The 16,775-nt window shown below is 44.3% G+C and overlaps 2 protein-coding genes across 4 annotated transcripts; one reads left to right on the forward strand and one right to left on the reverse strand.

Moving 5' to 3' along the window:
* Positions 1-3,917: 3,917 nt before the first annotated feature.
* Positions 3,918-12,508, forward strand: tmod4 (tropomodulin 4 (muscle)). Of its 3 annotated transcripts, none has more exons than XM_058052950.2 (10): positions 3,918-4,044; positions 7,565-7,749; positions 7,865-8,021; positions 8,112-8,231; positions 11,228-11,320; positions 11,395-11,525; positions 11,677-11,784; positions 11,867-12,010; positions 12,079-12,223; positions 12,296-12,508. In XM_058052950.2, the coding sequence occupies exons 2-10, from the start codon at positions 7,648-7,650 to the stop codon at positions 12,316-12,318; spliced, it is 1,023 nt and encodes a 340-aa protein (XP_057908933.2). In that variant the 5' UTR covers positions 3,918-4,044; positions 7,565-7,647; the 3' UTR covers positions 12,319-12,508. The 3 variants fall into 3 exon arrangements, with proteins under 3 accessions (XP_057908933.2, XP_057908932.2, XP_057908934.2); XM_058052949.2 differs by lacking the exon at positions 3,918-4,044 and adding an exon at positions 4,127-4,231; XM_058052951.2 differs by lacking the exon at positions 3,918-4,044 and having other exon boundaries at positions 7,425-7,749.
* A 267-nt stretch (positions 12,509-12,775) lies between these two features.
* Positions 12,776-16,676, reverse strand: scnm1 (sodium channel modifier 1). Its single transcript, XM_058052954.2, has 7 exons — positions 16,530-16,676; positions 16,271-16,341; positions 14,506-14,594; positions 14,208-14,305; positions 13,970-14,070; positions 13,657-13,899; positions 12,776-13,569 (listed from the first exon to the last, which is right to left on the reverse strand). The coding sequence occupies exons 1-7, from the start codon at positions 16,578-16,580 to the stop codon at positions 13,458-13,460; spliced, it is 765 nt and encodes a 254-aa protein (XP_057908937.2). The 5' UTR covers positions 16,581-16,676; the 3' UTR covers positions 12,776-13,457.
* Positions 16,677-16,775: the final 99 nt, after the last annotated feature.

The raw sequence follows: 16,775 nt of genomic DNA on the forward strand, positions 1-16,775 counted from the left end.
CAGTCTCTGGTTCACTAGTATGGTTGTTAGGTGGCTTAGGAATTAGCTAGGCTTATCCTCACGAGGGTCACAGGGGTGCTGGAGCCTATCCCAGCTGTCTTCGAGCGAGAAGCGGGGTACACCCCTGGACTGGTGGCCAGCCAATCACAGGGCACATATAGACAAACAACCATTCACACTCACATTCATACCTATGGACAATTTGGAGTCGCCAATTAACCTAGCATGTTTTTGGAATGTGGGAGGAAACCAGGGTCCCACGTATGCACGGGGAGACTGGGGAGAAGGCCGAGGGTGGGATTGAATTCGGGTCTCCGAGCTGTGAGGTCTGCGCACTAACCACTCGACCGCCATGCAGCCACTGGAGTTCAGTTAAATCAATAATTAAGAAATGGAAGAATACGGCACTTTTCTAGATCTGCTTAGAGCTGGCCATCTTCATAAGCTGGGTCATCAAGTGGGAAGAAGACTGGTCAACAAGATGCCTACCAGTACTCTGAAGAAGTTAAGTGAAAGAACTGTTGCACAGGTTCTTCACCAGTCTTTGTTGTATAAGAGAAAAAGCCACAATTGGAAAAAAAAGCTCACATGAAGTCTGGCTTGAAATTTTCCCAATGAGGAAGAGGATTTTTGGCCATCAGACTAGACATGATGTTTGGCCAAAACCAAACACAGTATCTCCACCGCAAAGCATAGTGGCAACATCATATTGTGGGGGTGATTCTCAGCAGCAGGCCCTGGAAAACCTGTCAAGGTAGGCGTAGAAAAATATTGGCCACTCCTGGAGTATAATGTGTTTCAACCTGCAAGAGAACTACGCCTTGGTAGAAAATGTGTCTTCCAGGAAGACGATCCCAAGCATACAGCAGAAGCTACACAGAACTGCTTCAAAGACAACAAAGCTAGTGTTTTAAAGTGGCCAAGTCAAAGGCCAGATCTCAATCCAATTGAGAATTTGTGGCTGAACTTGGAAAAAAGATGTTCACTCATAGGACGAATGGCCGGAAGTTACGAAAGTCCTGAGTTGGAACCTTTGGTGATATGCAGGGTTGGCTAAACCGGGCAGGTTACACTTTGGATGAATACTTATGCATTCATTGATTCATTTTCTACCGCTTATCCTCACGAAGGTCGTGGGCATCGTGGGGCCTATCCCAGCTGTCTTCGGGTGAGAGGTGGGGTACACCCTGGACTGGTCGCCAGCCAATCAAAGGGCACATATAGACAAACAACCATTCACACTCACATTCATACCTATGGACAATTTGGAGTCGCCAATTAACCTAGCATGTTTTTGGAATGTGGGAGGAAACCGGAGTACCCGGAGAAATGAATGGATTTGGATGAATTTTCAGGAAGAACTGATTATATATTGGTGGTGATCGAGCCAAATCACATGATTTCATGTATTCATTCATGAAGTAATAGAATGCTGAAACATCCAAGTGGATCAGAAGGGGTAAATACTACCTGTACACTACACTGTACACTATACAATAAATACAACCATTCATCAATGGATTCATGCACTGTGGAGAAATGTCACATTTAGACAAGAAGAAAGAAGCTTTAAAAGGTCATCTTGATCTGCAAAAACATGAAAAAAGTACAATGAAGCCACATGCAAATATCAAACATCATACTTCATGTTTCAAACATTCACCTTCTGGTTCTGTCCATGTCTTTATGTGTGTCATGTCACCCAAAGAGGAACATGACCGTCGTCATGGGACACAACAGGGGTGGGGGGAGTCCCATTCACTTCCTCTGTAAAGAGGGATGCTCTCTTGCCGCCTTCCACAGGAAGTTCATGCATTAGTTGGGTGGAGCTTCCTCCGTGTCTGCGTTGCTGTCAACTTGTGCTAAAGTCCAACTTTTATGTTGCTTGGTTTGTCTAAAAGTCGCTGATGTGAAAGAACGACTTGATTTAGTGGTGTAATTTTTATCTGAATTTTGCAGGAGTTCATTTGGTTTTCGATGCTAAGGCAGTAAGCCTCATGAAATCTGTAGAACTGTCAGGAGAACTGTCTTCTTAAGTTGTTCCTTGCTCGACGATGACTTGCTCCTCCGAGTACAGATCATAGGTCAAACAACATTGACTTGATTGAAGATGAGGCAGTGCAGCTTTAGTCTTTGAAAGTGTGAAATGCACTTAAAAGCAATTAGTGCAATCATTCATATGAGTTGAATCATGCACTGTGGATAATTGTCTCATTTAGACAGGAAAAAAGGGGGAATTTGCTTGAAAAGGTCAGGTCCACATCAAAAGCTTGAAAAAGTGCAGTGTGCAAATATCAAACTTCATGATTGAAGTTTCAGTTTCACCTTCCTGTTCTGTTTGTGTGAAATCCAGAGGAACCATTCTGAAAGCCTCAGGAAGGACTAAGTCAAAGTTAAACACAAAAAATGTGAGGACTGAGCAGGGTTTGTCTCCAATGTTGTTGGACACACAATGTTGTCAGATGTCTCCGGGTGTGTGTTTTATAACAAAGGTGTGGTACGTTCTCAGAGAAAAAGGAACTTCATGATCTTTTCCTAGCCAAAATGTCAACAATGAAGATACTACACTGTCCAAACAAAGACTACTTTGTTTCACAAGACACGCTTTGAGGTCAAATTGGCGCCATCTGCTGGTCATGGACATGCACAATGCAATACACACCAGGAGAACCTATTCGGACAGAACCATTTGATTCTCTCCAATCTGGCTCAGTGACTTTATTAGACTTATCCTCACGACACTCAAGAGGGTCCTTTTACACTTTAAAACAGATATTTGGGCCCTTAAAAACGTCCATACATAGTCTTATGCAGGAATACAATCTTGTGTTTGAGGTCTTTTGGTCTTGCACATGGTGGTTGGCAGGTTAGAATAGGTCAAAGATGTCTTTTATTCACATAATCAGCTGAAATTGCGTTCTCTAACACAAATAAATGCATAACCTATAATTTATTTATTGTTTTAAAATTCTGTATCCGTTACACTAAATCTTGATGATGAGCAAATTCAAGAAACAATACAAGCAGTTGATGTTTGCTAAATACAATGATGAAGAGTCTTGGACCAGTCATGATGTGCTATATATATATATATATATATATATATATATATATATATATATATATCACTATATTGACACTTACTATGGTACCCATTATGTCATTGGATGGTCATACCGAAGTACAAGGTGCATTATTAAAAATAAAAAAATAAAAAAATAAAAACCTGTATTATGGAAAGCAGGAAGTGGACAAATGTAACAGTTACTGATTGTAAAAGTACCAGATGGGGGGGTAGGATTTAATAAGCTTTGCTTCTTCCTACTCCTTTTGGACATGTGGAACTGTGAACTGATTATGGGATGCACCTAATTGTAATCTGATGCATGTTCAAATGAAATAAAACCATTACCATTACTATTACCATGACCATGACCATGACCATTACCATTACCATTACCATTACCATTACCATTACCATTACCATTACCATTACCATTACCATTCCATTACCATCTTCCTTAAACATAATGGACTGATCCTATCAATGTAAGGGGCAAACCTCCATCCATCCATCCATTTTCTATACTGCTTATCTTTACTAGGGTCGCAAGTATGCTGGAGCCTATCCCAGCTGTATTCGGGTGAGAGGCGGGGTACACTCTGGACTGGTCGCCAGCCAATCACAGGGCACATATAGACAAACAACCATTCACACTCACATTCATACCTATGGAAAATTTAGGGGTAAACTTACTAAATCAAACTAGGTTACTTATTTTCCCCACTTTAGTCTTGTCAATGTGCATGTCAGTTTCGGCCACTAGGTGCCAGCGTTCATCCTCCAGTGTGACTTGACAGCAATGTTGCTGTCAATCATGAAAGTTCAGTTCATGCTCTTTTTCCTTCACTCGGACGCTCTCTCTCCTTCTAAATAATCAAGTGCTGACGTGTCGATGTGACGTCACTACATGGGGCGAGAAAAGAGGGGGTGTAGCCCTTGTGTGCTTTCTGTCAGACTGGAGGCTTCCACACTGTTCTCAGGTAGGTGTGATGCTGCTGCTGCTGCTTCTTCTGCATGATTTACCCTGCTGGTTGTTCCGTGTGTTTGTGAGAGGGAGCATGGATCCTGTGCTATGGAATGCTGCAGCATGAACAAGCTGGCTGGATAATGTTGGTAAAGTGGGACTGAACCTTTTCAGAAACTTTGAACAGTATAGCTGAAGTGAAGGTAAGCCAGATTTGGAAATGATGGTTCTTGGAGTGTGAACATGAAAATGGAAGTTTGAGTTAGTCCTCAAACACTACACTTGTGTGATATTGCAACACATTTTGCAACTTGTTGCATGTCCTTTTTTGATGTGGACACTATGAAAAGACACAGTGTGCATAGGCCATCGTTGTGTGTGTGTGTGTGTGTGTGTGTGTGTGTGTGTGTTCATGAAGGGGCAACCTAAGCCGGCCAGGCTTGACACGGCTGCAAGTAGCTGACTTGTCAAGCTAAAATTAAGCCCAGCATGATTTGGAATGTTACACTTGGGCAGTAAGACGTGGTCGAAGGTGACAATTCTGCTGCAGCAACAAAGTGGACGTGGAAACGGCATTAAATCATTCTACATTTGACATTATTGGCTTACTATTGAAAACACAATGATACACAAAGATATATGGACACAGCTCTGAACGAATGAGAGGTTGGACTAGAGTCCAAAGTTGTGCCTCAGTCCTAATTGTTCATCTGAACAAGTTATTTCAGACAATTGTATGGTTCCTATTTGGTGGGAACACATTGAGGGATCTTTTTCTATCCCAGTGCACAAAGCAAAGGCATGCTTGGAGGAGTTTGCTGTGGAAGAAAACATCATAATTGGCACAGACACACTCCAAAATTTTGCAGAAAATCTACCCAGAAGAGTGGAAGCTGTTCAAGTCTCCATACTTTTTCCCTTCCTGGAAATGTCCCAATTGTAGTTCTGTGGGAAGAGCTGATGTAGTTTTCAGACCTTTGCTTTGTGGTGTGGACAGGGACAGGTGAGCATCATGTGTCACATGACTTGGAAGCTCCAAGTGCAGACAAGTGCTCGGTCTCAGCTGGTGAAATGCATACTTACACTTTTGAGTGTGCTCACACTGAGAAATATGTAAAAGTGCAGTACACAGAAGTCTCAATCAAAACGTTGAAAACCTCTGAACCGTAAGAGTCACGCTGGACGTCACGTTGCCTATCCAGGCCTTTAGACCCACGATTAGTGCTCTCAACTCTCAGTCATCAGACCTTGGTTTGAGCCCAGGGCGCGAACATGGTGAGAGCTGAACCAGGCAGGTTATAAATGTGCCCTGATGGACACTTACCACCCTCAATAGTTGCCAATATTTTGGCTATGTAGTGGAAGGGAAGGGACTAGCAAACAAAAAGCCATGGCAAAATCTTTGCCTCATTTGAAGTAGTGGGTACACACAAACACAACACGCTTTGGGACAGCCCTACATTGTCAATATTTGTGCACTCAGTACGTACATATAGTAGTGGTCCTTGGTTTACGGATGGGTGTCACAAGATCTTGCAAGATATTAAAATGTAACAAGATAATTTTTAATTAACTCGCTAATTTTGCTGGTGGCTGCACAGCGGTCGAGTGGTTAGAGCGCAGACCTCACAGCTTGGTGACCCAAGTTCAATCCCACCCTCGGCCATCTCTGTGTGGAGTTTGCATGTTCTCCCAGTGCATGCGTGGGTTTTCTCCGGGTACTCCGGTTTCCTCCCACATTCCAAAAACATGCTAGGTTAATTGGTGACTCCAAATTGTCCATAGGTATGAATGTGAGTGTGAATGGTTGTTTGTCTATATGTGTCCTGTGATTGGCTGGCCACCAGTCCAGGGTGTACCCCGCCTCTCGCCCGAAGACAGCTGGGATAGGCTCCAGCACCCCCCGCAACACTTGTGAGGTAGAAAATGAATGAATTCATAAACGTTGCTTATGACATGGAAGAACTTGACAATTTCAAGCCTGTGATTTCGGACTTGGCTTGAGACTTGACTTGAGACTTACATGAGATTTGCTCCCACTTCTGATTAATAGTAATTGACAATCAGAGTTATTGACACGCATGCTGTACGTCTTCGATACCAAGGACATCTACGCCAGTGGAAAACATGAATGTTAGTGTGGTGTGAATGGTTGTTTGTCTATATGTGCCCTGTGATTGGCTGGCGACCAGTCCATGGTGTACTGCGCCTCTCGCCCAAAGACAGCTGGGATAGGCTCCAGCACCCCTGCGACCCTCGTGAGGATAAGCGGTAGAAAATGAATGAATGAATGAATTTTGCTGGCCTCAATATATTGCCATGTGCATGCGTTCCTGTTTTTAAACTCCATCCTCCGAACAGGCAGGAAGAGGATTCATTCGCTGGTGTATTGGTTTCAGCATGGACTTAGCCCATTTGTCAGTCATATGGTCTCTGTTTTGGTGGGTGGAGGCAGTGCCGCTAGCATATACACACACACAGTGCAGAAGACTGTAAGGTAGTAGAAATTAAATAAGTAAGTTGCACTATACAGTATCTCATCAGTTCTCATACAAATCACAAATCCTGAACTGTTTTGAAGTGTTTTGTGACGCCCCTAATTTACAGCATTCTCAGTTTTGTTGTGTGGTTACATATGCTCTGCTATTATTAATATTGTACAAAAATAAAACTAGTTACGTGCGTGTGGGGAGTAATTCCTCAGCATATTAATACATTGTTGGACTGGCAAAGTAACACGTAGTTCTTTTTAGTGAACTTTTAACTACAACTTCATCTCCATGATGACTCCATAGGCAGTGAAGCAGACCTGTCTGGTGGTAGCGAATAAAAGTGAAAGCAAAAGTCAAATTAGACATTGTGAGATGATCAGTGGAGAAATCAACGTTGGCTGCAGGCCCAGTCTGCTTCTGAAACCCGAGGACCATCGTGAAGGATAAAGATGGCATCTTTGAACATGCGAAAGGATCTGCTCCTATGAAATGGACAACAATAACAGCATTAGCAACGTGGTGCTCGCAATATTGAGACTCCCTTCTCCCAATAAGCCTGTCCCAGTGTGCAACACAGAATTGTCTTTTTTAGTCTAAATTTGTATTTAGTGTTTTATTACTGTATTGTATATGTATTTGTTTGGTTGGTCATTGCTAATAGTGGAACCACTTTGGTCCAGGGTATCCTCCAAAGTGACAATAAGATATTTTTCTTTGTTATATTTGTTGTTATAGGGTTATAAGGGTTGTGACATCATTGCAGTCGTCTGGTGATTGTAATGAAGAGTGACAGTCTTCATCAGGAGGGCTACAAATGTTTGTGAGGATGATAAATGAGGGACTGCAGCCTCTCTGCTATTTTTAGCGTCTACGAGCCAAGTTAACAGTGTTGAGTTACACACACCTCATTCTCTTTCTATCATTTCTCTCACAAGTCGGCCTTGTGCGTTCGCATCAGTCATCATGTGACATCATGTGACATCATGTGACGTGTTGGATGTGATACTTATTACCTGTAAAGATGCTCATGTTCCTCTTTTACAGAGCCCCTCCCAACCACAGGTGTGTCGCCGTGTGTGACAGCGAGCGTGTGCATGTGAGTCAGCGCCCTCTCCCCAAAGCGTGTCATGTCGGACCCCAGGGACATCGATGAGGACGCCATCCTCAAGGGCCTAAGCCCTGAGGAGCTGGACCAGCTGGAGTATGAACTTCAGGAGATGGATCCCGAGGTAGGAGGAGCACTCCATTCATCCACATAATCACTCGGTTCAGTTAGCCTGACAGCAGCTAAACCCGCCTATGCCTCCCTCTCTTATCATATCAACATGCCCTCTGACTTCCCAGAATGCCATGCTTCCAGCTGGCTTTCGGCAGCGTGACCAGACAAAAAAAAGTCCAACAGGGCCGTTTGACCGTGACGCTCTGATGCAGCACCTGGAGAAGGAGGCCATGGAGAACCCAGACAGAGAGGACCTGGTGCCCTTCACAGGGGAGAAGAAAGGTAGGTTGTGGGTTTCTGTCATGGTCCAAGAATTCCATTGTTACACAAGTGTTCCAGTCAGTTCAACAAAGCTTGTTTGTGTCCTTCCAGGAAAAGCCTTTGTGGCCAAAAAAAGCGCTGAGATTGCCGAGAACGAGCAGGTACTCCTGGAGCCAGAGCTCGAGGAGGCGCTCAAGAATGCCACAGATGCCGAAATGTGCGACATCGCAGGTGAGATTTCTTGCTTGTATGATCCAGCTAGACGTCAGCCCTGAGTGAAAACTCCACCAGTGGCTATTCTTTAAAAGAAACCTGGAACTGATTAGGGATCGACCGATATGGTTTTTTTGGGGGGCGATGCCGATACCGATTTTTTTCCATCACCCTCAGCCGATGGCCGATTTTGCTTGGGCCGATAATTGTGGCCGATACTGCTTTTGATCCCTCAATTTACATGAAAAAATGACCATGATAACAAATATTACAGGTTTCATGTTTAAACAAATATTTATTGAAATGTAAACACAAAAGTTGGTGTTGTGCACGATAAAGACCACTCATAAGCAGACACGGCTGCTCCAATTCCTTCTGTGCGTGTGTGTGTGTGCGTGTGTGCTCAGAGAGAGGGGCAACACAAAGCTGTCCCGGCGGATGCCTGACTGGAAATCATGCGGTGGAAAAATACATCGGTGAACCCACGTGCGTATCAGCCGATACAGATACAATGAAAAAACGCAAATATCGGCCATATATATCGGCCGGCCGATGTATCGGTCGATCCTTAGAACTGATCCATAATGTACTGGCTTCTTCCGTGGCTGATGGACCACCCCTCAAAGTTCGGGTCCAATTATTTTTAGCAGTGTTTAACTTCAATTTCAAGTATTATCAACTGACAGGCGTAAAAATACTGTGCATAAACTGATGATTTGACACAATGATTGTTTATTTCAAACAAAGAGTTCTTTGTTTGAATATTTTCTCAACTTGATGAGAACATCATGTGACAGAGTTGACTAATGACAGAAAAACAAAGGCAGCCATGTTTCTTCTTTGTCTGCAGCCGTGGTAGGTTAACCCTTTGTCCCAGCACAGTGGCTCTGACCCAAATAGTTCTGGTTCTCCTAACATCTCCGACGTCCCACAGCCAGACATGCAACGGGGTCCGATTCCCCGAACTCAGCAACTCAAAAATAAACGAGCTGGCCTATAAGGGTGTAGTGTGTGTGTGAGAGAAAGATAGGATATCTTTTTAAAGCACACATACTGAAACAGAAAGTGACTAACTGATGTTTTCTGCATAATTAAGAAAACCTTCGGGATATTAACCGAGACCACTAGAGACCGTCACATACAGACCACATTGCTATGGAATGGCAATGGAATGATGATCCAGGTTTTTGGTGTTAAAGCCTAACTAGCATCTCTGCCAGAATCAAATTGATTGGTTCTGCTGAAACCCACATAGGTTCTAAAAGCCTCCTCATAAAGGGCCAAAGCATGCTGACAGTGATCCTCAGTGTATCCAGTCACTGGCTGACTGTCCACATCCATGGTGCTTGAAACTGGACCGGGTCCAGATGAAGATTAGAGCTCAGTTAGCTTCTGTCAGTCTTTTGTTGGGCTTTTTGGCAAGCGGGTCAAAAGGGATGAAGAGCTGGGCTAGAGTGAGACTAGTTCAACACATGTCATGAACAGTTTTATTTATGATGTTAGCATGTTGCTACACTTGACACACTAGTCTGCTGCTAGGCTAGATGGAGCTGTAAAGCTAGAAGGGTTATTCTCAGGGGCGCATGGTTGGGGGTTGGGGGTGTTTATGGCTAAGCAGGCAGCTGTCTCACTGGCCTGCCTTTGCATGGTGGCCCTGCCCAGGGTCAGCGGGTGGTGGGGTGGGGGTGTCACAGCAGGTGGTGTGTGACACAGTTTGCTGGAAGGCAGGTTATAGCATGTGTGCACATAGTGCTGCCCCCTCCTGGTGATGATAAGGAGCGTGTTCAGGTCTACTTAGCCTTTGAACAAGATGGCAATGAACACACCATGCATCCATACATCCGACCTCTTCCTCTTATCCACTGGGATCAGGTCAGCCGAAGCTGAGAAACCCATACTTGATGCTCCTGAGGCGTTCCCAAGTGTCCTGCATCTTACATACCTTGAACGGGGAGCCAAGCCAGAGGCGGAGCCACCCTGTCTGGCTCCTCTCAATGTGGAGGAGCAGTGGCTGCCGTATATGACAAAGCTTCTCAACCTAACCCTAAGGTCAAGCCCAGCCACCCTACGGAGTAAACTAATTTCAACCACTTGACCCACAATCCTGTCTGATGGTCCACATATTAAAGAACAGTGGGCCTAGAATGCACCTCTGAGGGATTCCCACCTTAAGGGAAAGAGATAGAGAGCATTCTAGTATTTGAAGGAGAATTTCATGGTCAACATGTGAAGGCGGGCGGCATGGTGTATAGTGGTTAGCGCACAGACCTCACAGCTAGGAGACCAGGGTTCAATTCCACCCTGGGCCATCTCTGTGTGGAGTTTGCATGTTCTCCCCGTGCATGCGTGGGTTTTCTCCGGTACTCCGGTTTCCTCCCACATTCCAAAAACATGCTAGGTTAATTGGCGACTCCAAATTGTCCATAGGTATGAATGTGAGTGTGAATGGTTGTTTGTCTATATGTGCCCTGTGATTGGCTGGCGACCAGTCCAGGGTGTACCCCGCCTCTCGCCCAAAAGACAGCTGGGATAGGCTCTAGCACCCCCGCAACCCTCGTGAAGAAAAAGCGGTAGAAAATGAATGAATGAATGAACATGTGAAGGCCTCACAGAGGTCAAAAGTACAAGATAGGAACCTTTGTGGTGCTAGGAACTCAATTTAAGATATTTGTACTGTCTGCTTACAAACAGACAATCCAAACTCTGGCAGTATTTTCTCCTTCCAGCACCTTATGTGGTCCATATACCGACGCCATTACAGCAAGAACAAAAAGGACCAACTTTATCTCGTTGGCACTTCTTATCATGTCAGAAAATATGTTTTCTCTTCCTGCTGAGGAACTGTAAGACAACACGATGACGCTCCTCCCAACAACAACATTCTTATCTTGACAAATAGGCCGGGCTTCACGGGAGACGAGGCAGCATACAGCTCCTCCTGCTGGTGCAAGCGACCCGTTTCCCAGATCAGAACATCGTATTTAAATGTCCTCAATGTTTCCCTGCACATGCAGCTATCCTGGGAATGTATACGCTGATGAGCAACAAGCAGTACTACGACGCACTGGGAACCACCGGAACCATCGCCAACACTGAGGGCATCAACAGTACGTAGACCGACGCTCGTGCTTCTACAACTTACTTCATGTCTAACTTATTATTACTACTGTTTCACCTTCAGGCGTCGTGAAAGCAGATCCTTTTAAGATCTTCCCTGATGAGCCTCCCAACACCACCAACGTGGAGGAGACTCTGGAGAGGATCCACAGCAACGACAGCAGCCTGACAGAGGTCAACCTTAACAACATCAAGGTCAGTCCAAGGACAAAGAACCGTAAAGAAGCTTGCTGCAGTCAGATACTTCATCAACAGTATTTTTATTCAGCACTGAGTGACATCACCGCCAAGGAACAAGATGCAATCATGGTTACCATAGTAACACAAAGGTTTGCTGTCATTTCAGGACATTCCCATCCCGACACTGAAAGACATCTTTGAGGCAATGAAGGGAAACTCTCACGTGGAGGTTCTGAGCATTGCCGCCACTCGCAGCAACGATCCCGTGGCCTATGTGAGCCCAAAAAAACACGAGTCCTTAATTCACCCTTGTATTAAGGTCTAGTTTTCATTATACAGTTTTTTGTGTGTGTCAGGCGTGTGCCGAGATGCTGCAGGAGAACACCAGCCTGCAGAGTCTGAACATCGAGTCCAACTTCATCACCTCAGACGGCATGATGGCCGTCATCAAGGCGATGGCCAACAACGCCACGCTGGTGGAGCTCAAGATCGACAACCAGGTCTGAAATCCTCAAGGTTTGATAGAATCTGTCTTGGCCTGCCTGACACTCTCCTCTCTGGCCTACAGAGGCAAAAGTTGGGTGACTCAGTGGAAATGGAGATCGCTGCCATGTTGGAGAACAACTCCAGCATCCTAAAGTTTGGCTACCACTTCACGCAGCAGGGTCCCCGAGCACGAGCTGCCATGGCCATCACGCGAAACAATGACATGAGTAAGAAGGAATGAACCCAGAATGGCGCTTGGCTGCATGTGATGTCTTCTCACGTTGTGTTCCACTCTGCAGTTCGCCAGCAGAGGCTGAGATGAAAAGATGAAGATGAAGAGTAGAAGGTGGATGGGGCTGCTGAGCTGAGCACAGAAACATCCAAACCATTTCACTTGTCGCTGAGAGCACAATCTGTCTTTTTTTAAAAGGCAGGATGTGTCCTCTTTGTGCCGCCCAATGATTCATTTCATTGTGGGGGGAGGAGCATCTGTAAATACTTTAATTAAAATATTTATTCAAATACTCTTTGTAAACATTTTGTACATTTTATTTGTTGCAATAACGTATTGGCATTAATACGAGAGCAGCAGTTTGGATTTACAGTACATTTGAATTTATGCCTAAATGACAGTGATTTCTTCTTCTTTGGTAAAGTGTTGAGCGGCTCCTCTATTGACAACATTCTAAGGTTTCACTTTAATCACGTAAGTCTCTTTAAGTCTCTCCTGATCCTCGCACTTCCCACAAGCACCCCAGCTATTTTTACCCCCCCCCCCCCCCCCGGGCCCAAAGAGTAAGGGATCCTGGCCTGCAGGCTTCAGTTTCCTGCTTCCAAATAGAAGAGGAGTCTGTTTGCGACCTCAGCGCTTTATGAGCACAAACAGCTGCTAACCTCCCAGGATTTCCACAACATTGTCTGGATTCCCTTCGCCCTCTGCTCCCGTTTTTTATGTTTCTGCTCCTTAAAGTGCTCTACTTTGACCTCTCTCTGACCTTGTCAAAGGTCACTTTGACAAGGTGAGAGCCAAAATAATGACGCAGGGCGCTTTCGACACATTAGCGCCGTCAACAGGAAGCAGCCCCCTCCCCGGCTGACCTGACCCTCAAGGTCTTCTCTAATTTGACGCAATAGCGAGGCTAACTGGTGGAATCCCGAGGCAAATTAGCACCCAACTGCTCGTTCGTTGCAGGTTTACACTTAAGCCGAGTGAGGATTAATACTAGGGGGGCAGCAGAGGCCACTGGGAATAATGACAAGACAGTCAAGTTTGTGTTCAGCTGCTGGTGTCTTGGCCAAAATGGACGCCATGATGTCACCAGCATGTAGAAAATGTTCCTAGGCCGATATTCTACAGAAAAAGGCAACACGGTGGGGCTGACACAACGTAATAAATTGTATTAACATAAAGTCATCTTTATAAGTGGGGGATGTTTTAGATTAATGACATGCACTTGGACCTCAGCGATTTGAAGGCATGGTGGAAAGTGAAGGAGGCTCCTCCTCGTCGGAATCAAACTCCACATTCTGGTCTTTAACCCACTGTCCGCTCCGGTCCTGGATCCATCCATCACTACAGGAAGTGAGGCAGTGTTAGCATCAACGTATGAAGCATATCCAGATCTCAGAGGTCATAAACTCGTCAAACGAGGATCTATACCTTTTCAGTTTCAGATAATGCTCCATCTCTTGTCTCCTCTGGGGTGTCATGGGCTCAGGTTCTGGTATCGCTGCTAGGGGGCGCCCTCCTGAGGGTTTTGTAGGATGTGACTTTTCTCTTGTGAAACCAGAAACTTCTGACTCTGACGCTCTCTTAGGTGGGTCCAGATATTCAAGTGAAGTTTTGCAAGTGGTGCCACTTGGTCCTGAGGCTCTGCTAACTGGTCCTTTTTCAGTTTTTGTACTAAAAATGACAAAACATTTTAGTATAACTTACTTTCTACTACTAGTAGACTCAATGTACTGAAGCTCGCCTGGTTCTGCGATGGCAGCTGTTATATGGTACTGTCTTCAGCAGAGCATGATTGGTCAGCTTCCGTGTTTTTGCCAATAATGGAGCAGAACTGGATCCTTCCTGAAGAAAAATAGGGGGGGGAAAGTTTAGACTCACTTGACAATGGCTGCTCCTTGTTTGAGCAAGCTTTTAATGAAAAACATGAAAGATTGCTGCAAGGCCCGCTGGGAAATTTGAAACTACAGTATGTCACCAACCTGTCTCCTATCTTCTTCCGCTCGGATGAAGTTTTCTTGTTTCCTTTTTGTTATTTCATGCTTCAACTCCGCTTTCTTACCATAGAATGCTTTTAATCCTAAAACATACATGTTCTACTCAATAATTTCATTCATAATTGCACACTTACGACATATTTGCACAGTATAGCAAGTATACACGAATAAATATTGGCATTGAGTTCGCAATTAGTTAGCTGACAATCATATATGCAGTCAACTTTAATTGATCATCAATCTCGTTTAATTTGATACAATTATAACCGTTTATGTACTTTACCTTCTAGATGTCTTTTCCCTTTCCTGTGGACTGTCAGCATGTCAACTGTGTCAAACACAGGACGGAAGGAGCACACAAGACAAGTATATCTTGAGAGAGAAAAAAGGAAATGTTGTGTCAAACTGCATTTTGTACTGCAGTTCATGTTTACAGTGAAGAAAATAAGTATTTGAACACCCTGCTATTTTGCTATTTCTCCCACTTAGAAATCATGGAGGGGTCTGAAATTTTCATCGTAGGTGCATGTCCACTGTGAGAGAGATAAACTAAAAAGAAAAATCCAGAAATCACAATGCATGATTTTTTAACAATTTATTTGTGTGATACAGCTGCAAATAAGTATTTGAACACCTGTGTATCATCTAGAATTCTGACCCTGAAAGACCTGTTAGTCTGCCCATTAGAAGTCCACCTGCACTCCATGTATCATCCTGAATCAGATGCACCTGTTTGAGGTCGTTAGCTGCATAAAGACACCTGTCCACCCCATACAATCAGTAAGACTTTAACTTGTAACATGGCGAAGACCAAAGAGCTGTCCAAAGACACCAGAGACAAAATTGTACACCTCCACAAGGCTGGAAAGGGCTACGGAGCAATTACCAAGCAGCTTGGTGAAAAAAGGTCCACTGTTGGAGCTATCATTAGAAAATGGAAGAAGCTAAACATGACGGTCAATCTCAATCGGAGTGGAGCCCCATGCAAGATATCACCTCGTGGGGTCTCAATGATTCTAAGAAAGGTGAGGAATCAGCCCAGAACTACACGACAGGACTTGGTCAATGACCTGAAAAGAGCTGGGACCACCGTTTCCAAGGTTACTGTAGGTAATACACTAAGACGTCATGATGTGAAATCATGCATGGCACGAAAGGTTCCCCTGCTTAAACCAGCACATGTCAAGGCCCGTCTTAAGTTTGCATATGACCATTTGGATGATACAGAGGAGTCATGGGAGAAAGTTTTATGGTCAGATGAGACCAAAATAGAACTTTTTGGTCATAATTCCAATAAGCGTGTTTGGAGGAAGAAGAATGAAGAGTACAATCCGAAGAACACCATCCCTACTGTGAAGCATGGGGGTGGTAGCATCATGCTTTGGGGGTGTTTTTCTGCACATGGGACAGGACGAGTGCACTGCATTAAAGAGAGGATGACTGGGGCCGTGTATTGTGAGATTTTGGGGAACAACCTCCTTCCCTCTGTCAGAGCATTGAAGATGGGTCGTGGCTGGGTCTTCCAACACGACAACGACCCGAAGCACACAGCCAGGAAAACCAAGGAGTGGCTCCGTAAGAAGCATATCAAGGTTCTAGCATGGCCCAGCCAGTCTCCAGACCTGAACCCAATCGAAAATCTTTGGAGGGAGCTCAAACTCCGTGTTTCTCAGCGACAGCCCAGAAACCTGACTGATCTAGAGAAGATCTGTGTGGAGGAGTGGGCCAAGATCCCTCCTGCAGTGTGTGCAAACCTGGTGAAAAACTACAGGAAACGTTTGACCTCTGTAATAGCAAACAAAGGCTACTGTACCAAATATTAACATTCATTTTCTCAGGTGTTCAAATACTTATTAGCAGCTGTATCACACAAATAAATTGTTAAAAAATCATGCATTGTGATTTCTGGATTTTTCTTTTTAGTTTATCTCTCTCACAGTGGACATGCACCTACGATGAAAATTTCAGACCCCTCCATGATTTCTAAGTGGGAGAAATAGCAAAATAGCAGGGTGTTCAAATACTTATTTTCTTCACTGTACATTTACCTTCCATTGCTCAGAAGGGCTGCTTCATCTTCTGGAATAAAGCTTGACATAAGATCTGCAACGCGCCGTTTCTGAAATGCAAAGTCAACCAATAATCTATACAATGCGATATGCGAGTTGCGCTTATTTGTCCATGATCTTTTAAATATTTGTAGTGTCAATCCTCACTATTAGCTGCTTAGCTAACATAGCACGATGCTAACAATATTCCCATGCATTCAGTGAACGATAGCAGTAAAGGCATAACAATAGTAATCACCTTGAGGATATTCAGCTGACTCTTATCATCGCCTTCCCTTTTAAATGACATGACTATTTTGTCAGAAAATGTTCAAAGTGTAATCTAGTAACACATTAGGAGTATAGTTAACCTAAAGTGTTAGCGACTTAGCCTGTACATAATGTGGCATTCAAGGGAAGTGTAAAAGTAGCTTTTATCAATACTATTTATCAACGAAGAATTTCAGGGCTTGCTTATTTGTCACCAAAATTTACTAACCAGATT

This window comes from Doryrhamphus excisus, linkage group LG5 (genome assembly GCF_037039965.1).
Source record: "Doryrhamphus excisus strain RoL-2023G ecotype Guam linkage group LG5, RoL_Dexc_Guam_v1.1, whole genome shotgun sequence".
NCBI lineage: Eukaryota > Metazoa > Chordata > Actinopteri > Syngnathiformes > Syngnathidae > Doryrhamphus > Doryrhamphus excisus.

Bases quoted from the DNA above. Each gene is read 5' to 3' on its own strand.
- tmod4 (XM_058052950.2), top strand. From the start codon at position 7,648: ATGTCGGACCCCAGGGACATCGATGAGGACGCCATCCTCAAGGGCCTA. The intron at 8,232-11,227 runs GTGAGATTTCTT...CTGCACATGCAG, and splicing joins CGAAATGTGCGACATCGCAG to CTATCCTGGGAATGTATACG. The intron at 11,785-11,866 runs GTGAGCCCAAAA...TGTGTGTGTCAG, and splicing joins GCAACGATCCCGTGGCCTAT to GCGTGTGCCGAGATGCTGCA.
- scnm1 (XM_058052954.2), bottom strand. From the start codon at position 16,580: ATGTCATTTAAAAGGGAAGGCGATGATAAGAGTCAGCTGAATATCCTC. The intron at 14,071-14,207 runs GTTGGTGACATA...ATTTTTCTTCAG, and splicing joins CGGAAGAAGATAGGAGACAG to GAAGGATCCAGTTCTGCTCC. The intron at 13,570-13,656 runs GTATAGATCCTC...CACTTCCTGTAG, and splicing joins CATTATCTGAAACTGAAAAG to TGATGGATGGATCCAGGACC.